General features: G+C 44.8%; 2 protein-coding genes across 4 annotated transcripts in view; both read left to right on the forward strand.

Moving 5' to 3' along the window:
• The window catches only part of COLGALT2 (collagen beta(1-O)galactosyltransferase 2), a 67,796-nt gene extending 44,664 nt beyond the window's left edge, over positions 1-23,132 (forward strand). For all 3 annotated transcript variants that reach the window (XM_083507110.1, XM_083507111.1, XM_083507112.1), the window contains exons 5-12: positions 2,954-3,158; positions 8,802-8,921; positions 10,389-10,465; positions 14,439-14,545; positions 16,728-16,860; positions 17,331-17,458; positions 18,224-18,430; positions 21,030-23,132. In XM_083507110.1, coding sequence (XP_083363236.1) covers positions 2,954-3,158; positions 8,802-8,921; positions 10,389-10,465; positions 14,439-14,545; positions 16,728-16,860; positions 17,331-17,458; positions 18,224-18,430; positions 21,030-21,306 — 1,254 coding nt within the window. In that variant the 3' untranslated portion in view covers positions 21,307-23,132. The remainder of the gene's footprint in view (positions 1-2,953; positions 3,159-8,801; positions 8,922-10,388; positions 10,466-14,438; positions 14,546-16,727; positions 16,861-17,330; positions 17,459-18,223; positions 18,431-21,029) is intronic.
• The window catches only part of DARS2 (aspartyl-tRNA synthetase 2, mitochondrial), a 1,012,941-nt gene that overhangs the window by 722,801 nt on the left and 266,286 nt on the right, over positions 1-23,854 (forward strand). The window lies entirely within an intron of this gene.

A 23,854-nucleotide genomic window follows, 5' to 3' on the forward strand; every position in this document is an offset into this window, starting at 1 on the left:
CAATTGGACAACAGCTAGTCTAAGCTGATGCTCTTTCTGGATGGGTTTTGCACTGGTGCTTTCTGCAAACAAAGAAGTTTTTTCTGTCTTGAATGTGGGGTGGGGGGAAAAGAGCTTGCCAAGATATGTTTCTGACTGGAAGGAGCAGCTTGTCAGAATACTGGTGTCCTAGGACCTAATGCTTGCTTCCTATCTGCTCATCATATACATCTGTTAAATAAACAGCCTGTTTCAAAGGCACCGTACGTCGTCCAGTACACTCTCATTTCTCAAAAATTGACATTTAATACTTGCTGGTCCAAGTATTTCCTGCAGAGTGTTCAGTCTCAGGTAATCCTACTGTGTACAATGGAAGTGTTATTGATGTTGAGCTTGTTCAGTGGTTATCATGTATTTGTTCCGTCTGGGCGATGCCATTGGGCCTCTTTTGGGTGGGCTTATATCCCCCTCTTTAAAGGAATAGGTGTGTTCTCCGGGGTGCTTGTCTTTGGAGGCCCAAGTAGTATTGGTGGCATGAAGCACCAGCTTGGGCTAATGCATCATAATGCATTAATGCCCTTGTAACTTTATGTTCAAAGCGTTGAAGTGTGCAGTATCCTAGGCTGTTTTCTGAAGGCAGTTTGGAAATTACAAGGGAGTACAAAATACTGGAACTAAGGACTGGATAGGGGGACGTGGGTGGTGCTGTGGTCAAAACCACTGAGCCTCTTGGGCTTGCTGATCAGAAGGTTGGCGGTTCGAATCCCTGCAATGGGGTGAGCCCCTGTTGCTCTGCCCCAGCTCCTGCCAACCTAGCAGTTTGAAAGCACACCAGTGCAAGTAGATAAGTAGGTACCGCTGCAGTGGGAAGGTAAACTGTGTTTCCATGCACTCTGGTTTCCGTCATGGTGTTCCGTTGTGCCAGAAGTGGTTTAGTCATGCTGACCACATGACCCGGATACCTGTCTGTGGACAAACGCTGGCTCCCTTGGCCTGAAAGCAAGATGAGCGGAACAACCCAAGAGTAGTCTGTGACTGGATTTAACTGTCAGGGGTCCTTTACCTTTTAAGGACTGGATATATTTTATGCTTCTGTCTAGCCTTGAAACCACCTGCACTTGCTCCCAGTCTTGTTTCTAGCCCGAATTCATGTTGCTTTTACTTTATAACACTTTAAATGGCTTAGGACCTGGATACCTCAAGGGCTTCCTCCTCCAGCACAAATCTGCCTAGGTATTAAAATTATCAACCAAATTTAGGGTTGCCACCTGTCCTGTATGATACAAGATTGTCCCATATTCCAGTGGAAAATGCTACGTCCTGTATTGATACAGTTTTGTATTTCAGGTTCTCTCTCTCCCTCCCTCCCTCCCAAGTTTAGGGATCCTCGCCAAATGCATGTGCTTGAAAGGGTGTGTGAAAGGTCATATATTTAAGCTCCGGGTAGCCAAGCACAGGCACATTTACAAATTTGTGTGTGTGTGCGTGCGCGCAGGACAAATTCTAGAGCGGCCATCCTGCTAGGCTGCAACAGATTGTAATGGATTGTTTTGAAGTCACTTCAGTACCAGATGGGGAAAAAATGATCCCAACGCTGTCATGTATTTTGCCAGACATTGTGTGCTCCCTCAAAGAGGGCACGTGTTGCGGTGAGACCTGGTGTTGTGGGTGGGTAAGATTGTTCAGCCACAATACCTGATTAGTAGGTCCCTCGATGTTGAGTTCCATCTGGCCAATGGGGCGCAGTCCAAACGGATCGAGGGGACCCATGCACGTGACCCAGAGCTTCCTCTTTTGGTGCATGCGTTGGGAACACCTGCCCACCTCTCCTTACTTTTAGGGCTTGCGTGATTGACCTTGCTATGCCATCGTGTGTCCTTGGGACAGGGGCATGGTAGGAATTTCCCCACTTGGCTGATGGGCTGTTGCCATTAGGGTTTCGCCTGCCACGTAGCAAATCGTCACAACTTGTAAGGTTGCGGATGGGCTCTGGTTCAGGTGATAGGGATGGGAGAACGCTCTCGCCATCCCTATGTGAAGGGTATTCCGTTAAAGGAATCCAGAGACTTGATGGTTTGGTCAACCCCTGAGAGGGGGTTGTGCCCGTGCCTGAGTCCAGGGGGGCATTTGGGTGGCGGACATAGTCTGTTCCCGACTTTTCGCCCATCCAAGTGTTCACCCTTGGCTGAGCTATGCTGGTGCCCTGGGCCAGCGCTACCTGCATGGCAGGGAGCTAGTCGAACCAGAGCCTATGCAACCAGCCACTTTCTGTAATCAATAAAGTTGTGGCCTAAATTCTGCCAAAAACCAAACTAAAATTTGAGTCAAGTGTGAATTTATTTAGGGGGGAGGTTTCTGGCTCTGAACATTGCAACAAAGGTAGCAACCCTAACCAAACTCCCTCTGTTACATTTTTTTACCATGTGAGGTGGAAATCTAAAGAGGTCTGACATTATTGTACTCTCACCACCACATTGGAACAGGCTACCAACAGGATGCCAACTCTATTCTTTATCAGTGTCACGTGAGGGCTGTTTTATTCTCTGGGGCTGTAGAAATTGGTTTGGTTGGCTGACTGAGGTTTTTGGTTTTTGGTTTGTTTTTTGAGTGGGTTGTTTTAAGGTGGCCAAGAATTATTTTAAATGGGGTAAAATAAAACAGATAGTATGTGCTTAGCCTTAGCTAGCTCCTTTTGTCTGACTTTTGGTGCTCTTTCTTTTTTATTGTATGAATTCCTTTACTGATGTTTCTGTTTTTATATTTCTGCAAGCTGCTTTGGGGCATGGATTGTTTACACCTGAAAAGTGTTGCATAAAACAAGTTAACATAAACAGGTGCTGCAAGGCTTTTGTTAGGCGATTGGATTTCTAGATCTGGACAGTGCTACAGATTGTGTACCTTCAGATTGTGGGCTTTTGCTGCTAGCTGAAATGATTCTCGTTTTAATGAGCTTTGTACTATCATTTTATTCTAGGGCTACTACAAGAGAACACCAGATTATGCCCTGATCAGGGAGTGGAAGAGGACTGGTTGCTTTGCAGTCCCAATGGTTCACTCCACATTCCTGATTGACCTGAGAAAAGAGGCGTCGGATAAACTGGTGTTTTATCCCCCACATCAGGATTATACCTGGACCTTTGATGACATCATTGTCTTTGCCTTCTCAAGTCGACAAGCAGGTAGACTTCTGAACTAGCTATGGAATGGCTAAGGAACGGCTAAGGGAGCTGGGCATGTTTAGCCTGGAGAAGAGGAGGTTAAGGGGTGATATGATAGCCATGTTCAAATATATAAAAGGATGTCACATAGAGGAGGGAGAAAGGTTGTTTTCTGCTGCTCCAGAGAAGCGGACACGGAGCAGTGGATCCAAACTACAAGAAAGAAGATTCCACCTAAACATTAGGAAGAACTTCCTGACAGTAAGAGCTGTTTGACAGTGGAATTTGCTGCCAAGGAGTGTGGTGGAGTCTCCTCCTTTGGAGGTCTTTAAGCAGAGGCTTGACAACCATATGTCAGGAGTGCTCTGATGGTGTTTCCTGCTTGGCAGGGGGTTGGACTTGATGGCCCTTGTGGTCTCTTCCAACTCTATGATTCTATGAATAACGGATTGGAGAATGCAGTGAATCCAGGGAGGGTTTAAATTACCTATTTGTGACAACTCGAAGAGAAACAATTTCCGGTATTACTATTTTAAAAACAAAAACCCTGAACTCTAAGAGTGTTTAGAGTGACAATGGCAGTATACATGTGGCGTCTTTTGTACTTGTGCATGAACAGTAAGGGACCGTGTGGTGATCAGCCAATCCTTTCACAAGTTGTAGCTAGTGGGTTTCACTTTGAACCATTAAGCAGGAGCATAATTGTCCTGTGTTAATTATGTGATCCTTAAACAAAGGAGCAAACAACCTGCCATATTTTTCCATGTATGACTGATGGAGAATGCTGGTGTTTGGTGGTGGTGGTGAGCAGGTGAGGAGTGGCAGGTGGGTGAGCGATTGGCAGTGGCGACAACTCAAGGGCAATCTTCCCCTTATTGGTTACAGTAGAGAATGCAGGACCCCCGTTGGAGGAGTGGTATGGCCCTAGCTGGGTGTTGGACAGAAGCCACTGCTCCCGGATCCTTTTAATAGGATACCCTTTTCCTAAAGGAGGGGCAGGCAGAGGCTGCAACCTCCTCTTCACCAAAGATCTAGGTTAACCCAGTGCCTTACCACCTAACAAAGTTGTAGCAAAACCAGGCAAAAACCAGATGGCCAGTGCCAGTTTGCCAAATGGAAAATTTCCTGCCCACCCCTGTTAATACTGTGGCCGACCTGGTCCATAGCAAGGCCAAAGCACAAGAAACAGCAAACAGATTGAGGGGGGGTCTGCCAGAGATCAACAAAAAAGGCAGGAAAGACTTCTAGGCAGGCCACAATTCAGCGACCCCTGGGAGCGGGTCCAAGCGTCCCCATTGGCTGTTTGGGCTCACTGCCAGCAGAACACCTGTCCAAGAGCTTCCGGCATTGGCCAATAGCTGGCCGCCAGGCGATCTGGCCTGCCATTTGTCGGATCACAAATTGCGGCCTGGCCACAACACCGCCCACCAATGAGGGTGAGCAGACTTATAAAAGGTCTAACATGTTATTGAATACCCTACAGAGATTAAAAGCAAGATGCTGCACACAGGCTTATGATCAAGGCTCAAGGGAAAAGGAAAGCGGGTAGAGAGGGAAAAGGAAAACAAAGCAAATTACTTGAAAGGAGATGATACTACTAAAGAGGATGAAAAGTACTGCTTTGCAATGATTGTGGAAATAGTTTTACGCAGGAAAGCAGGCCTGAGGCTGGGGAATGAGAGAGCCGGATGTGCAAGTAATGGATTAAATCCCTTCACATCAAGATATATTTTCACCCATTCCCCATAATGATACCTGGCAGTTGAACTGTGGTTTGGCAAGAATCGTAGTCAGCTGGTTGCCTTAGAAAATAGAGTTCATAATGGGGCCAATGCACAACAGCCCTTTCCACAGGCAACCCCACACTTCTAAAAGCAATACTTGGGAGTTCTGCTATTAATAATCTGTGCCGCTGTAGCTGTCTCAGCAGATTGTGTCTGCATGAAAATGTTCAGTTTTTGAGCTTGGATTCCCCTCTCCTGGAAAATCGAAACAAAGGGACTTCTGGTGCAAGCAGGGTGGGAAGGGCCGGTAAGAGCTGGAATTATCTGTTTTGAACTTCCCATTGGAAGTCAGCTTTTGTGTAGCCTGAATTTCTGCTTCCTATTAGGGCTGCTATTCCTGATCTACAGCAGGCTCAAATGCCAACTAACGAAGGGACGCGCATGTTCAGGAGAGAATCACATGTGCACACACAATGGTTTCACTGTCTAACTGGTGTGGCAAAAAATACAGTGGTACTTCAGGCTAAGTACTTAATTCGTTCCGGAGGTCCATTCTTAACCTGAAACTGTTCTTAACCTGAAGCACCACTTTAGCTAATGGGACCTCCCACTGCTGCCGCGCCGCTGGAGCATGATTTCTGTTCTCACCCTGAAGCAAAGTTCTTAACCTGAGGTACTATTTCTGGGTTAGTGGAGTCTGTACCTGAAGCGTATGTAACCTGAAGCGTATGTAACGCAAGGTACCACTGTACAAGCTTCAGCTGTCTCTTCTTTTGGGTCTCATCCCAAGTGTCTCTGTCAAGGGGCCTGTGTTCCAGTGATGTGCTGAGCTGGGTCTGTTGCCTAATGCATAGCTAATAACATTGGGCTGAATCCTGCACCTGGTTATGACATTCTTCATTGAGCCTGGTGTGCTTTGGTAGCACGGCAGTTTGACATCTTGTTCTATTGAAGCACAAATGTGAAGGCTGAACAACGAGTGAAGGCAAACTTGGGTTTTCAAACATGTGCATTGCACAAGGAACCAGTACTAGCTATTGCTTCCTCCTCAGTACGCTTTCAGTTGTAATCCTGAATTTGCCATGGGCAGAATTCTTGGTCTGAAGTCACAGGACACCAACAAGTCTGCTGACATCACCCTGCAGGTGGCTGGAGCCAACAGAAACCAGCAGGGATGGTTCGAGATACACCTTTGCCCAGTCCAAATTCCCCCCAGTCCAATGCAAGCGGCTTTGGGTGGCTCTGCCTGCCGTTCCAGCTACACACCAAATATTATCCACCTATTCTCATTCTGTTGGAACTATTGGATTATACCATTTGGCTGCTGTCAGTACAGTACTTTGGCCACAGTTTTAAAAAGCCCAGCTAAATTTCAGTGTTGTAATCTCACCCAATAGAAGACTTATTAGTGGCAGATTCATATGTATGTGATATCCTTTCATTTCTTGTATATATACCTAGTGATATTTTCCTAAGTATTCTCAATCTTCTCACATATCCACCAAACAGGAATACAGTCTGCAATTTCTCCTCACATTTCCAACACATTCCACTGACATCTGGGGTATAACTTTGCTAGACAGTGTGAAGATGACACTATATAACATCTTATTAAAATTTTCTTTTTCCACAAGGTGAGAAAGCTGTGTAGGAAGTAAATATTTCTTTCCACAATTCATCTGAGATGCTTTTTTCTAATTTTTTTTAACCAATCAAGCCCTTGCAACTCATGTAGCTTTGCTTGCTCTTTCCCTCTTAATCTGCTTTCTCCTTGGCGCCAGGGTCAAGTTGGCCACACAAGCCTCCTTGGAGCCCCCTTGTTCTCCTCTAATTAGTGATTCAAACTCTCCTCCTCCTCTTTAATGGTGTCCTTTTCATAATAATCTTTGCTTTTTCTTCTTTTTTATTATTAAGTTTTACAACATATTACAACATATCTAATCATCAAAATGCAAAAAGGAGAAAACATTCCCCCAATCCCCCCCCCCCCGCCTTGGACTTCCCTCGACTTCCTCTTCTGGTTTTTCCCAATATTGGCTTCCCCTGCTTTCTTTTTTATACTTCCATATGAATTCTCTATATAAATTATGTATTAATTATTGTTATCTTTTATTACTTAAACATCACCTTCATAGCTTTTATACTTATTTTTGTCAATTGTAAATGTTTACTCAAACCCTGCTGGTGAGTCTATTTCTTTACATTGTTTCTGTAGATACAACATAAATTATTCTCATTCTTTTTAAAATTCGCTATTATCTTTATCTCTGAGTCTTTCTGTTAATTTCGCCATTTCAGCGTATTCCATTAGTTTTTGTATCCATTCTTCCCTGACTGGTATTTCTTCACTTTTCCATCTTTGGGCTAGTACACAGGTAGGCAAACTAAGGCCCGGGGGGCGGATGCGGCCCCCCAGGCTCATAAATCTGGCCTGCGGAGCCTGCTGCCTGCTCAGTCAGTCCCTGCCCGCTGCGGATGCCTCGCCGCATTGGGACTGACTTCCGTGATGCTGGCACAGGTTCTGGGCAGGCGGCGACGCTGGCATAGTTTCGGATTGGCTTCAGGAAGTTCCTGCAGCCAATCCAAATCCTCGCCACCCGTGGCTGAGGTAAACTTGGCGCAGCCATGGACAGAGAGGCCAGTGGATGGGCGGCGGGTCTGGGCCGCTCCATGGGCATTGTGATGGGCACATCGCAGGGCTTCAGCTGGAGCTTGGCGCGCCTGCTGGCCTGGTGCCCGGCTCGGCGGCCACACTAGAGCAGCTGGAGGTTGAGCTGTGCGCCGCCTGCTAGGCGCTCCGCATACGCAGCCTGCCCGCCAACCTGGCCTTGGATGATGGGCTGCAGCGCATGGCGCGCACCACCTGGGAGCGCCGCAGGGACGGGCCGAGGGAGCGGCTGCTGCTCATCAACAACGCGGGCCGCTCGTGCAGAGTGCGTTCTTCCTCCAGGTCCGGAGGCAGCTGTGGGACCGGCTTGCAGGGTATTTATATTTTTCAAAATATAGTCCGGCCCCCCACAAGGTCTGAGGGACAGCAGACCGGCCCCCTGCTGAAAAAGCAGTCGCCATTTTGCCTTATGATGCTGCTGAAAAAGTATGCTGACCCCAGGCTTTTAGCATCCTAGCCACAGTCGTAGCGTACATAAATAATTTCTTCTTTTCTGTCGGCAGTTCTTGTCCTGAAATGCCTAATAAAAAAAGCTTCTGGTCTTTTAATAAAAGTCAATTTAAACATTTTCTTGATTTCATTATAAATCATATCCCAATAATTTCTGATCAATTTACAGTTCCATCACATATGAAAAAGTGCCTTCTTTTTCTTTACATTTCCAACATTTGTTGGAACCTGTTTTATACATTTTTGCTGTTTTTTTTCCAGGTGTAATATACCATCTGTACATCATTTTCATATAACTCTCTTTTAATAATATACAATCAGTAAATTTCAAATTCACACTCCACAATTTTCCCCATTATTCCATTTGTATATTTTCATAATGATCTTTTCAATCATTTAATTCTTTTCAGCATTATTCCTGTAAAGACATTGCTATAACTCCTTTTTAGTTCATTTTAGTTCTTCCCATCAATGCAAAGCTGCTTCTACCCCCCCCCCCTTAACTCACATTTTTTTAATCTGAATTATAGCTGATAGGTAGGAGCCTGCTTTGGAATTAATGCTCAGTGCCTAGTATATATTCGATGCTTGAGAAAACAATAGATACTGCTGGCTCCCTTCCCCCATGGCTCTCCATCCTGTCAATCAACTACATGGGACGGGAGACGCAGCCTCCTGTATTGTACTGATTGGGAGGGATTAATTGGAGTCAGGCTCTCGCTCTGCCTGCAGGACCAATCCAAAATACAATCTGAAAGGGGTCAGGGAGAACAGACTCCCCTGCCCACCTGCTCATGCCTTCCCCTCTCTCGCTATCCCTAGACATCCAGATGTACATCTGCAACAGAGAACACTATGGCTTCCTGCCTGTGCCCTTGAAACCTCACCAGACGCTGGAGGAAGAGGCTGACAATGTTGTTCATGTTCTGACTGAGGCAATGAGTAAGTAAAAGCACACTTCGCAACACTGTCAAGAGAGGCTTCCCGCCAGCAGTCGCCATTTTGCCTTAGGATGCTGCCGCAGTGGGGCAACTGGACTAAGCTGTGAGCCTCCACTGCCAAGAAAGGTCTGTGAGGCCAAGCACTGAGAAGAGATTAGATAATGATGATAAGATCATAACAGAGTCTGTCTTCCTTAATTATGAAGAGGAAGGATTTTTTTTAATAAAAAAAGTTAGGATTTTAATTGCTGTCTTCGTTTTCAAAATACTTACATTCCAGATACAAATGAAGTAAATAAAATAAAATATTGATGTACCTAATCTGAGTTCTTACAACGTTGACTAAGGAATTGCAAATTATTATCATTGTTATTTATTTCAGTTGTGAATATCTTCCCATGTGGCATCCCAAAGTGAATTATAATATAAAAACATATATAAAATAATTAAAACAAGATTTAAAAACTGTTAGAAATGTGAGCTCATATATACAATCAAATCAAATATAAGACAGGTACCAACTGGGATAATTTTTTATAAGACTTTTGGAAAAGAGGAAACCCTTTAGCAGGCACCAAAGAGACAACAAGGAAGTACCTACCTGTCTGATATGCAATGCGAGGGAGTTCCAAAAGGATGTTGCAGCCAACTAAAGGCCTGATTCAGGCTTTGGGCCCCTGATAGGATGGCCTCTCCTGGACGCCCTCTCCTGCTGGGGCAAAGGGCTGTTGGGGATGAAGCCATCTTTTCTGTATCGTTGTTCCAGCTTCGTACACCATTATCAGTACCCTGAACCTAGTCTGGTAAGTAACTGGCTTTCTGACTTGGACTTAGGGGCTCCCCCAGCACAAGTTTCCCCCACCCTCACTTTCAAATAGTCTTGAACCAAAAAGTAAAGTCTGCATCAGTGCTAACCATGGTTAATGCTAATTAGGGCTGATGCCACAACTAAAACCAAAATTTTGAAGTGTATATGCAAATCCCAGTTACGAGGGAATTCCATTAGTATTAACTAGCAGTGCTGCCAAATTTTAGAATTTGACTTTCCCAGGGAGGGCCCTCAGAATAACAATATGTGCCATACTGATATGATACCAAATTGTATCAGATACATTTTTTAGGATACCAGAACTAGGAATCTGCCCAGCCAGAATATCCTTCAAAAGTAGTTCAGATGCTCCATTTGCATTGCAGATACAGTCCAGGTTTGCAACAAGATCTTCCATTGCAGAGAGAACCAAGTGGTACTTTGCTTTTGTAACAAAGTACACCTGTGTTTTATTATTGGTAAGCTTTTGATCTTTTAAATATATGTAATAAGCAGTAGCATACTATGACTGTCACCCGAAAGACACTTAAATAGAGGAGCAAGACTAAATAAGTGAGTTGCCCCCCCCCCCCAATGAGAAGTGAGCAAACTTCAAGGGTCTCTTCCTTCACCTGTTTTGATGGTTCTCATCCCTTCCAGTTGACCGACCTCCAGTTGAGCCTTCAGAGCAGGTCACAGTTCCTCCAAAGCACCCAGACAAGATGGGATTTGATGAGGTAACAGGAAAATGTCTGCTTTTGCATGCCTACTTCTGTGGGAGTGAAAAGGGACAGGGCAAAATCCAATAAGCGGTTATGGCAGACTTAAGCTAAATGGCTTGAAAAAGTCAGCTATAGTCTGATATGTATTATTATATTTATTTATTTATTTATTTATACTCCTCCTTTTTCCCTGATGGAACTCAAGGAGGCTTACAAATAAAAACAAGGATTGCTAAAAACATAGGCAAGGAAATAATGAAAACCAATTAAACATTGATTTTTTGCATATTTCTATGGTATTATATTTGTTCTTCAATCTGTCATTACTGTGCAACATTTTAAAGGTACCCCTGCCCATACGGGCCAGTCGTGTCCGACTCTAGGGTTGTGCGCCCATCTCACTTAAGAGGCCGGGGGCCAGCGCTGTCCGAAGACACTTCCGGGTCACGTGGCCAGCGTGACCAAGCCGCATCTGGCGAGCCAGCGCAGCACACAGAAACGCCGTTTACCTTCCCGCTGTGCAACATTTTAGATGGTCCTAATAAAACTTTTCCCCTACTGGGGTTTCGGGACTTTTTTATAGTGGACCATTGCTGCTACTTAAGCTTTTTGTATGTTTTTTCTTTGGTTGTGTGTGTGTGTGTGTGTGTGTGTGTTTTAAAGCACAGTGCATATTCTTTCAACTATGGCCTGGGGTACTCCATGTGAAAATAAGATGTTGAATGTCTTTTTCTTTCTCCTTGGGAAGATGGCAATTAATACCGAATACAGTGGTACCTCTGGTTACGTACTTAATTTGTTCTGGAGGTCCGTTCTTAACCTGAAACTGTTCTTAATCTGAGGTAACACTTTAGCTAATGGAGCCTCCCACTGCCACTGTGCCGCCACTGCGCGATTTCTGTTCTCATCCTGAAGCAAAGTTCTTAACCCGAGGTACTATTTCTGGGTTAGTGGAGTCTGTAACCTGAAGCGTCTGTAACCTAAAGCGTACGTAACCCAAGGTGCCACTGTACAGTTTTCTAGAGGATAGAGCTACATTTTACAAGAGCACGGTGCAGCTCTCAAATCCATGTTTCCGTCATGCACACTAATATATGGGGAGCTGTGAGGGATGGTTCTTGCTGCTTCTTTCATCCAGCCACTCTCCTTTACAAATACGGTACCCAGCAGCCGTTTTTGTGGTGTTCTCTCCACCCCATCCCCACCTGGGTGTTAGAATTCCAAGTGGGCCCAGATGTGGTTGGGGATAAGGACAGCTTAGAATTTGTAGACAATAATTGGTGGGTGCAAGAGAGGTTAAACAAAGTTCCCCCCTACCCACCACCCAAACCTGTGCGAGTAGCTTCTGTTAGCACTATCTCTAGTTATCTTGGCACAGTTATCAGCAAAGCTGTGTGTGTATCCCACAGTTCTGCTGAAAACAGAGATCATGGCATTGGGCTGAGAACACAGTTTTGATCAGGCTCCAAGCCACCATGGCTGTAACAACAGGCCTTAAAGTGTGGTTGAAGCTAGGTGGGTTTACCTGGGGTTTGGAAACTCATAATGTGATGAGATCACATTAAATGTTTAAATCAGGGTTTTGTGAATCTGTGACTCTCCAGATGTTTCTGGCCTCCACCTCCCACCACCCCTTGCCAGTGCAGGGGGTTGGTGGGAGTTGTCACTAGCAACATCTGGAAAGTCACAGTTTACCTCACGCGATACTACTGAGAGTACGCTTTTCTTAGCTTGCATAATAGACACAAAGCAAGCTCATCCCTGGGGCCACAATGGTGATTCTCAGGCTCTTTTATTCAGGTTCTTCCCACACCATCTTAATGTCACCTTCTGGGACCCACAACCCAGACTCACTCCTCCATTCCACAGGTGACTCTGCAGAGATCTGTGTCTGTAAATTGTAGCCATCCTGTACTGGCATTAAGAATGGAACAGCACAAGGCATCTCTAGCTCCCTCCTAAAGTCACACAAGGAGATTATCATAAGAACTAAGCAGTCGCTCTTTCTGAACTGCCTTCTTAACAAATCCTGATGTGCTTATGAGGCATTAAGCATGATATGGCATCTGTAAATATGGTGTGGAATATTGAGAGTTCATTGGCTTGGGTGAGGGTAAGTTTGTTTTTTAGTCTATTCAGGTGATAGCTGATTAGAGGATGGCGGGGAGAATGCACCTCCTGCCTGCAGGAGTTTTCCCCTCATAGGGTCTTCGTGCCACACCCCTAACCAGACCCACTGTTTAAGAACCACCGACACAGAAGAACTCCGTGTACAAGGAGGTGGGTTAAAGAAAGCTCAGAGATCTTCTGTGCATTGAATAACAGCACCCCCCACAGGACCATTGAATTCTGTTGAGCAGTTGGGGAGGAACTGATGCAAATCTGCCTCTTGGCACTTGTCCTCAACCCTGAAGGAGCTGTGCCCAGTTTCTCCAGCCTTGATGGCTCTCTGTTTACATGGCTTGTATAATTCAGTGTAGAGACAGTGCCTGGTTTTGTGACAGATAGACTATGTTTGGAGCCAATCCTGCCTGCCTGACCTGTGTTTTAAAATATGTTGTTGATTTGTGGCTGCATTATTTGCCAGCCTTATTTATCTGTGTCCTGTTTGGAGGAAGAGCTGGAGCACAAGCTGGTTTTATTTTTGTCTGCTTGTTTCTGCGCCCAATACTTGAAGGCTGCACTTGTTCTTTCTTGCCTTTAGCAAGGAGGACATCCCAAGGACCTGCGCACATGTGCTCAGGGATCATTTTGCCTTAAAAGGCAGTGTTTGCTTGGGCTAGGTGGGAAACTTTTTCCACCCACTGTTTACTAGTGGTGGTGGTGTGTGTGTATGTGCTTAAAAAAATAGTAGGATAAACCTTGAGTTCAGACAAAGTAGGTGCCAATGTGTTCTTAGTCCCAGCAGAAGACCGGAATAACTAAAATGCATGCGCATCTTGGGGAAGGGCCATACCTCATAAGTACAGCATGTGCTTTGTATTCAGAAGGTCTCAGTTTTAATCGCTGGCATCTCCAGGTTGAACTTCCTGAAATCTTGGACAGCTGCTGCCAGACATTTACCTGATTGACATAATGCTGAGTCAGAGCTAATTTAGTCTTGGCGGTTGGCTTAGTCTTTGCTTTGTTTGAACATGCAAACCCATCCAGGCAGACTAACCCTTGCTTGATTTCTGTCAGCAAACTAAAGTGAAGCCAGGATTTGTTGCGGGTTTACAAACCTTGGCTTTTTAAAACTATGGTTTAGTGCAGGAGTAAGGCCCACGGGGCCAGAGGCGGCCCAATTGCCTCCTCAGTCTGGTCCGCAGGCGGTCAGGGAATCAGCGTGCTTTTACATGAGTAGAATGTGTGCTTTTATTTAAAATGCATCTATGGGTTATTTGTGGGGCATAGGAATTTGTGCATTCCCCCCCCCAAAAAAATATAGTCTGGCCCGCCACATGGTCTAAGGGACAGTGGACCGGCCCACAGCTGAAAAGGGTTGCTGACCCCTGGTTTAGTGTTAAGCAAACTATGGCTTGTTTTCCTAGCTCACACACTCATCAAGCCAGAAAGTCATGAGGAAAGAACAGCTGGAAAACAAAACCAAGCTGTGGGGAAACATGCTATAGTTTGTTTTCTTGCTTGTCTGTAAGGTGATGTTATTCGTCGAGCAAACCATGATTACCACATGGCTTAGCATTATGTGGGAACGCAGCCACAGTGTAGATAATAGTGAGGGAGGAGTCAGTTAAGGCAGTGCCTTATGTTCATATGTACAAGTGTAGAATTATCAACTCTTCTCCCAATTTATTTGAGTTCTTATCAGTTTTTTCCATTTCAAATTTACTTTTACACTTGTTTGAACAATCTTTTTTTACTTCTTAGGTGGTGATTATATTTTGATTATGTTGATAAAAAACAGCCATAAACTTTTCAATTCTGCCACACAAATGTCCCATTGCCTTGTTCAGATTTGCACTGAAACTCCTGGCTTCTTTCTCTGTAGATTTTTATGATCAACCTCAAGCGCCGGAAAGACAGGCGGGACAGAATGCTGCGAACTTTGTACGAGCAGGAAATTGCAGTCAAACTAGTGGAAGCTGTGGATGGAAAGTGAGTAGATGGTATTTTGTCTTTTTTATTAACGTGCTGCCATTTGTGAATTATAAACACTGGATGATGCAAAGTTTGAACATTCTGCCCTGACAACCCCACTAGATTGTTTTCAGTGCTTTGAATTAGATGGCTAGCGGAAATGGAGTGTGTGATTTGCCAGTGAGTACTAGTGTGCTATTAGAAAGGAAGGCTTCTCTGAGCCACAGATGAGGGTCTCTGCATGAAGTCTCTGCATGAGTCAGCTGCTCTGGCCTTTCAACTAGCCTCTGCTGAGTGTGGTCAGTTTTGGTGCATGTCTCTGAACTGGGAAATTGGAGCAGCTGGTCACTGAGAGACAGAGCAGAATTCCCGGTTTTCCGAAGAAGCCACTCCTGGTCTCCCTACATCCAGTCTGATCAGTGGTTCATACAGATGCACAGAGGAGAGGCGCATCTGAGGACAGGTTATCCTGACTCTTACAGGTTATCTAAACTGTTTAGGGGTTGTAAGAGCAAAGAGGCTCTCAGAGATCTGCAGTATATTTTGATGCACAAAAAATTCTCAAGTTGGCCTTTTCTTTGATACTCCTGTATAGCTTGTGAACTAGAATATTGTAGAACCAAATTTTAATGAGTTCAATCCCCTGGAGAAATGGAGCGCTGTCGGGCTGTTTGCATAGTCCATATTTCCCTGGGAGCCTCCATGGGAAATTTTTGCTGTTAGATTCCTGTACCTGTTGTATTTAAATCCACCTCTCTTAATCGAAATGCAGTTGTTAAGTAGAATTGTCAAGACAGTTTAATACAGTGCTACCTCGCAAGACGAACGCCTCGCAAGACGGAAAACCCGCTAGACGAAAGGGTTTTCCGTTTTGGAGGTGCTTCGCAAGACGAATTTCCCTATGGGCTTGCTTCGCAAGACGACAGCCCATAGGGAAATATCTGGGACAGCGGGGAAGCGCAGCGCGTCTTCCCCACTGTCCTCGGACCTCCTCCGAAGCCTGGCGGCGGGGCAGGAACACCTCCCGCCGCCGCCGGGCTTCGGAACGATGCTCCGAAGCCGGGCGGCGGGGCGGGAACGCCTCCCCCTGCCGCCCGGCTTCGGAACGATGCTCCGAAGCCGGGCGGCGGGGCAGGAACACCTTCTGAAGGCGGGCAGGGGGTGAAAGTCTTTGCTCCCCCCTGCCTACCTTCCCGGGAGAGCGGAGAAACACGCTGTGTTTCTCCGCTGTCCCGGACGGCTTTTGAAGGCAGGCAGGGGGGAGCATAGACTTTCGCCCCCCGCCCGCCTTCAGAAGAGGTTCAGGACCTCTTCTGAAGGCTGGCGGGGGGCAAAAGTCTTTGTCCCCCCTGCCTGCCTTCCCAGGGGCTTTTAAATCACCCCGGACAGCGGAGAAGTCCTCCGCTGTCCCGGGGCGATTTTAAAATGCCGCCCGCCAGCATTTTAAGATCGCCCCGGACAGCGGAGAAGTCCTCCGCTGTCCCGGGGTTGTTTAAAATGCTGGGGGTGGGAAGAAAAGCCCTTGTCCGTCCGTCCCCAGCCTTCAGAAGAGGTCCGGGGACAGACTGTCCCCGGACCTGGTCTGAAGGCGGTTTCCCTAGGAACGCATTAATTGATTTTCAATGCATTCCTATGGGAAACCGTGCATCGCAAGACAAAAAACTCACAAGACGAAGAGACTTGCGGAACGAATTAATTTCGTCTTGCGAGGCACCACTGTATACCCAAAGCTTTCTATAGTTGCACAAGAGACCATTGTTCTAAAGAGGATGTTGACAGCAGGTTTCTTGCCGTTGGCTCCAAGTCAAGTAGCAGATACCTTATCATATGCTGAGATTTGCTCTTCTTTCACACACAATACTCTTGATTAGCAAATCCAAGGCCATGTCAACAGCAGATTAATCTTGTTAAAGCTCTCAGACTAGAAAGGAAGAAATGACTGGGCGGGAGGTGGTGGGGTAACTACTTGTAAAGGTTCATCCAGGTAAAAAAATATCCTGCAAATAGAAAAGTTATTGCCATTGCCACTGCTGGTTTTCTATTGGCAGAGAGTTTTTAACAGAAGAGAGAATTTAAATGATGTTATCCTTGGAGTCTAAACTGGTGCAGTCCATTCTACCACTTCATTCTTCTGCATGCATTGACTTTCTTCATATCCTGAAAACCTATCCTTAGGTGACTTAACCCTCGTTCCTTGCAGAGCATTGAATGCAACCCAGCTGAAAGCGCTCAACATAGACATGCTTCCTGGCTACCAGGATCCTTACTCCTCAAGGGTGCTGACTAGAGGAGAGATTGGCTGTTTTCTTAGCCACTACTATATCTGGAAGGAGGTGAAGTCTATTAACTGCTTGTCTTGATTGTAATTACCCTGGGATGTATGGGGAAGTCTTTTGAGAGCACTGAAAATTAGATGCCTGTCAGTAACAAAATGGTGGCAGATGGAGGCAGGGTTTGGCATAATCAGCTGACAACTATTGACATGTTATGTTGACATCTAATCTTACTTTTGAAATTGCTGAATTATTTGCAAAAGCAATTTACTTCTGGCACAGAGTCACCTGCTTTGAAAGTTCCACCCCCTTGGCCCTTTATGTCACTTTCAGAGCCTCAAAATAATCAATAAGAATTATAATGTTGCAACAGGTAGATGGATGTGTAGCACAGATGCAGCTTAAAAGAATTTCGCATTGGTTCTGCATCTGGTACAGTTCCAAGCTGTCCCACAGCAGACAATACAGCTCCAGGTACCATAAGTAGAGTCAATTTCAGTTCCTTTCCTCCCACAAACTATTCCTTTAAGGTGGAAGACAAGGAGCTGGATAAAGTCCTGGTCATTGAAGATGACGTGCGCTTTGAGCACCAGTTCAAGAAGAAGCTCACAAAGTTAATGGATGATATCGAAAGAGCCCAGCTTGACTGGGAGCTCATGTAAGTAGTGGTCTTCTCTGATTTTGCCTGTGAAAGGTCTTCTCTTCCTTCCATGGAGCTTGGAAATGATCCATAGGTGTAGCTATAAAAGCACCTAACACTGAAATAGGAGAGAAGAATGCCTAAGAACTGATCAGCTCTCGCTTTAGGAAAGTGGAGAAAAAGGGTGGCTTTTGGAGGGTGGCTTTTAGGAGGTTTCATTGACATGATTCCAGCATGACTACCACGTGCAGATGTTTCCCCAAAGTCTGGAAATTAAGGCACACTTTTCATGAAGTTTGGCCTTTTACTTAAAGCAGTTTATTTGTAGACAGTCCCTTAATTGCTTACTACCAGTGAAAACTGATTGGAAAGTGTCTGATTGGTTTTGGCCAATGTCTCATACAGAAATGCACCAGGCAACCTCTGCTAAATAGGAACGTTGGTCTCTCATTTGCTGGGGCTTTATAGCCCCACTGGGCTTCCCTGTCTGGAGATGCAAAACTCATTTTTAAGACAATTTCACTTGGGTTTTGAGTTTTCTTTCTAATATTTATAGCAGAACATGAACTTACTGTCATGAACTGTGTGTGACTGGCTGTTTATTTCTTAGATCCCCATGTTTCTTTGATAAAGCTAAAAACAGCTTCCATGGAGCTCCCAGTGGTTTTCCATCCAGGCAGTGATGAGGTCCACACATGCTTGGGTTCAGCTTCATGGACATGTGACATGTATGTGAACGGAATATCAATTCCATGGCAGAACCACCTGTCTTTTTCTTTCTAGATACATTGGCCGGAAACGGATGCAGGTGGAGCGTCCAGAAAAGGCTGTTCCCAATGTCATGAACCTTGTGGAAGCTGATTACTCTTACTGGACGCTGGGCTATGCCCTCTCCTTGCAAGGAGCTCGGAAGCTGATAGGAGCTGAACCTTTCAGCAAGATGTTGCCTGTTGATGAATTCCTTCCAATCATGTACAACAAGCACCCAGTGTAAGTTTAGTTGTGCTGGTTGAGTTGTATTGGACTAGTTAGCTAGGTTTGCACCATACTGCATAGCCCTGTGGTAAGCAAGCATCTGCCTCCTATTGGAACCTGGGCTACTCAACCAAATTCTGATTGCATTTATTAGGTTACCTGCTCAAATAGTCATTGCAGAAACTGCCGCTACAACTACTTTGGGAATGACTTTGTAGATGCAGAGAAGGACTGTTTGTGAGAAAGGGACAACGAGGAGATGAATGGGAAGAAAGGGGATAAGGCACTTCTATCAAGCAGGCATATTTCCAGTGAGAGTAAGAAGGGAGTAGGTCACAAAGGACTTGATTTGAGTCAAGACCAAGAAATAGGTAGTGTAGATAGCAACAGAACTTCAGACAAATAAGTGCGTCTCTCTCTGTGTGTGTGTAATATGATCCTCTTGATACCTTTTGTTGGTCAGTTAAATTTTTAAAATTAAAATATGACATGAGGCAAGTGCCCTGTGATAAATGTGATAAATGGTGGTGTGTTCTTTTGGTTTATTTAACACACACCTCTCTGCCCAGGTGTCCCCAAACAGCAATGCTGTACTGTCCACATGACATTTTATTGTATTGATTTGTTTTAGCATGGCTGTATTAATCAATGGTTATTAACCACTTTTAGGATTTTTTAAAATGAAATGCAGTCTAGAAATGGTTTTAACAAAAATTAAAGTATGATGGGACAGCGGGAGGGGTATTATTTCCCCACAGAAGCACACTTGGTGCCCTTTCACTTTGGTGTGTTTTTGGCACCAGGTGCAGACTTTTTATTTTCTCCAGTGTTTTTAAGAAATGCTACTTTTTCATTTTCTTTGTATGTTACTTTTACCTGTTGCTCAGTTTTCATTTTCGATTCTGTACATCATTTTTAAAAAATATTGGAAACACTTTATTATGTTGAAATGTGGCATATAATACATAAAAAGTCACAGCCTTGGTAAGTTATCCCCACAAAACCTGGGAGGAGCAGGTTCACAGCTTCAGAGGCTCCGACATTCAGCAGTGTCACTGGAGGCTCAGGCAGCCTCGGTGGGGAGGAAGCACAAATCAAATTTCTGAGCACAATTCAAAGTGTTGGTGTCGACCTTTAAAGCCCTAAATGGTCTTGGCCCAATATACCTGAAGGAGGGTCTCCACCCCCATCGTCCAGCCCAGACACTGAGGTCCAGCACCAAGGGCCTTCTGGTGGTTCCCTCACTTGTGAGAAGTGCAGTTACAGGGAACTAAGTAGAGGGCCTTCTCGGTAGTGGCGCCCGCCCTGTGGAACGCTCTCCTACCAGATGTCAAGGAAATAAACAACTATCTGACGTTTAGAAGACATCCGAAGGCAGCCCTGTTTAGGGACATTTTTAATGAATGGTGTTTTAATGTATTTTTAATCTCTGTTGGAAGTTGCCCAACAGATGGGCGGGGTACAAATAAAAAATTATTATTATTATTTTTAGTAGTAGTAGTAGTAGTATTTTCCCATCTCTGGCTGATTTACCAGCTGTGTCCCCTTTTGGACAGAGAAGACTTGACCACTGTACTCCATATTCTGATAATTTCGAGTTTGGATTATTGCAATATGATCTACGTGGGGCTGCCCTTTAAGAGGATTTGGAAACGTCAACTGATCTGAAATGCAGTGCCCAGATTGCTGGCTGGGTTTTTGTTTATATCTCATATGTTTTAAAATAGTTGCACTGGTTGCCAATTTGCTTTCAGGCCCAATTTAAGGTGCTCATGTTAGTGGTAAAGCCCTAAACAGCTCAGGCCCCAAACACCTGAAGGGCCACTTCCTTCCCTACAGATCTTTTTTGGTGCTGAAATGGTCAGGGGGCCCCACTGGGGGCTCTCCCACCACCCTCAGAGGCTTGGGGGGCTGATGGCTCAGGAGAGGGCAAAGTTATGGAGCTGCCTCCCAACAGAGGCGCATGTGGCACTTTCATTATGCAGCTTTTGACAAATGCTGAAGATGCCCCTCTTTATTCTGGCTTCTGATAGTGGAGATGTACATTTTTAGGACCCACCTGATTTCTGTGATGGTTAAGTTGTTTTAAACTGTTTTTAACATTGTGTTTTAATCGTAGTAGCCTGCCCTGAGACCTTAGGGTGAAGGGTGGGTAATAATAATAGTAATACTACTACTTCTACTTCTACTACTACTACTAATAGATTGAGGCTGAGTTCACTGAAGAAGTGATTTTCTGCTGAACAGCTCTGACCTATCTGTTATGAAATATGAAAGACAAAAAAAATCTCCATGGCTTTAAAGTGTAGTGCTAAAATACAGTGGTACTTTGGGTTACATACGCTTTAGGTTACATATGCTTCAGGTTACAGACTCCGCTAACCCAGAAATATTACCTCAGGTTAAGAACTTTGTTTCAGGATGAGAACAGAAACTGTGCTCCGGCGGCGCGGCGGCAGCAGGAGGTCCCATTAGCTAAAGTGGTGCTTCAGGTTAAGAACAGTTTCAGTTTAAGAACGGACCTCCGGAACGAATTAAGTACTTAACCCGAGGTACCACTGTACTCCCTTTTGTATCTGTGGCCATGCTGACATTGGTGTTTTCTCCACTTTAGTGCCAAGTACATGGAATACTATGAACCTAGAGACTTGAAAGCCTTCTCTGCTGAGCCTCTGCTGATCTATCCGACACACTACACTGGGCAGCCAGGATACCTTAGCGACACAGAGACATCCACCATCTGGGACAATGAGACCGTAGCCACTGACTGGGACAGAGCCCTCTCTCGGAAATCCCGGCAGCAGGGCCAGATCCACACAGATGCCCAGAACAAGGATGCTCTGCCACCTCAGCCCTCTCTTGACGCAGCGTCTGGAAGGGATGAGCTATGACTGTTCACTGGCCAAGGAACCCCTGACAACATTGGCAACAGCTGGACTTGCCTCATGCACCATCTTTTGACCTAGAACCTTTCAGAGATATTAACGTTTTGTCTTAACTGGCAGATGCAGTCATTTTGAGCTGACTGGTTTTAACTGAACAAGAGTCTCCTGTTTTGTAGGAGGAGCGGCTGAGCCTGACTGAGTCAGGTTGGCAGACATCTGAGAAATACTGTATTGACAGTAGGGCATTTCCCCCCATGTCTGGGTTTGTACCATGGAACCCTCTGCTGAGCTGGAGGACTCTAGAGGGCAGCAAGTTTACACTCTGAAAGGACAAAGCTTTCACAAACAATGTCTTTCTACACTTTGTGTAGAATTACTGTATTTATAAAGATTAATATATACAGAGGAGAGGTTTACAGGCCCTTCCATGTTAATTATTGGATTGCTGCCGGGCTTTGTCAACCACGTTCTTAGAGAGAAATCGTATGGGGAGGGGGAGACTGTCAAAGAGTTGCTGCCAAAAATTATCCCGTGGCTTTATCTATCTGAATTACAAGTGGGTCTTTATTTTGTCTATTGTGAGTCCTCAAAGGTGCAAATAACTTGTATCTATTTATAGATACAAGGACTGGTGGTGGTGGTTACGAAAAATTTCTACAGCAACTTCCAACCTGCAAAATTATTTGTAGCCTTGATCTACAAAGTCTTCCTCACCACAGCCTCATGGGAGCGAAGATGTTAAATGCTAGATCACACAGCTTCAGCAATCAGCGTCAGTGGGTGGTTTCCTTGTGTAAGTGAGCCTTTATAGATTAAATCCTACAGGGAAAATCTAAATCCTACAGAGAGAATTTAAATATCGCCTCACACATGATGCTTGTTCACACATTCAGGTCACACATTCAACAGCAGCACAAGAAATCCGCTCCTGGCATATGTGAGTAAGTGTCTCTCTGACTTCTGCTGCACTTGTGACCCAGCAGGAATTTGAACCCAGATCTCTTCAGATCCATGCTGAGCACTTATATATAAATGAGGCAATGTCAGCTCTGGTTAAGACCCTGTGGTATTCCCTTCACAACTTACAGCAGTTGTCTCTGCCTCCCAAACATTGCAACCTCGGGCAGAGATACCTTTTTAAAAACTGAAATATCGTCTGGAATAGTTGTCAAGCAGTTGGTCATCAGAACAGAACCCTGCCTCTCCCATTTTATATGGATAGAAGGGTGAATGGTGAATGTAAACTGAGATGACTATAACACAATGTCTTGGGGGTTTTTTGAGAGTGAGCAGTCTTAAATATCTCTTGACTGCTAATTCATTTTTAAAATAGACAGACAGACAGACATTATTTTTTTCAAAGACAACACATGAGGGCTCCCTTTCAACATTGTACCAAAGAGAAATCTCTGGTTGTATCAAGCTTGCTGATCTCTGTTTTGTTAAGGTGATTTAAACTGTTTGCATACTCAATTCTTGTCTTTGTCACCCCCATCATGAAAACCACGCTTGTCCATTTTGGGATGAGCTGATACCCTCCCTCTTGGACAGTGACTCAACACACTAACATCACATCTTTATAAATGCACCAGAAGTCATGGCCATTTAATTTTGTAATGTAGACTTCAGAGTTTGAAGGGAAAATCATTACTGAAACAAAACTTTTAAAATAAAAAACTAAGGGAAGAAACTATATGTGCTTAACCTGCTGTAGATGCTGAACACAGGAATTGTTTTTCTTAGATGGAATAACTGTAGTATCCTATTACACTCTTTCCTAAGGGGATAATGTTGCTGCTTATCAGCTGGTCTGATAATATATATCAAGTCAACTTGTCTGTTGTCATGTCTTTTATTTGTGACTTTAAATATTGGCAGTATGGTGTGATCTGATTGGGCACGCCACAGTCCAGCTGGAGTTTGTCATCTCTGCTTTGAAAGATTAATGACACCTGGTAAAACTCCTTTGGTCTTGAAATGCCTTGGAGGGAGCAGAATCTTGTTGCAGGAGCCAGCTGGATAGTTCTTACTCAGAACTCCAAGCCTGTATACCTGGATATCTCTGGCGATGTCCCATCCAGGCACTGAGCCTCAGATGTGCTTAAGATTCAACAAGGTTGCTTTGGTAGGTGTCTTCCGCCCATGCTGTGTGTCCTGGTGTGGTGGGGCTGCTGCAGTTGGCCACTTGCCTTACAGAGTTCTTCCTGGGAGGAAAGATTATACTGCAATGATACAGGTAAGTGTGGTGTGCCCCTGCCATATCTTTCTCTGTGGTGGAAAGAAGAAGGTGCATAAGCTAATTGATATCTGAGCACCAGGGGTTTTTACCCTTGCATTACCTCAGCAGTGAATCTGCTGTTCCTGTGCAACCTCATCTTACGATTCTCACCATTGATGCATGCACTTCCTGTTGGTTTGGAATTGAACTATGTAGTCTTGTTTGAACCATTTAGTACTCTGGGTACAGACGCTCTGGAGAAACGAGAACTGATTGTTGAAAAGTACAACCACACTATGGAAGTAATTTACCAATTGGCCCTAAATTGTCTGCTTA

Source organism: Podarcis liolepis (assembly GCF_965112155.1).
Source record: "Podarcis liolepis genome assembly, chromosome: 6".
NCBI classification, from domain to species: domain Eukaryota; kingdom Metazoa; phylum Chordata; class Lepidosauria; order Squamata; family Lacertidae; genus Podarcis; species Podarcis liolepis.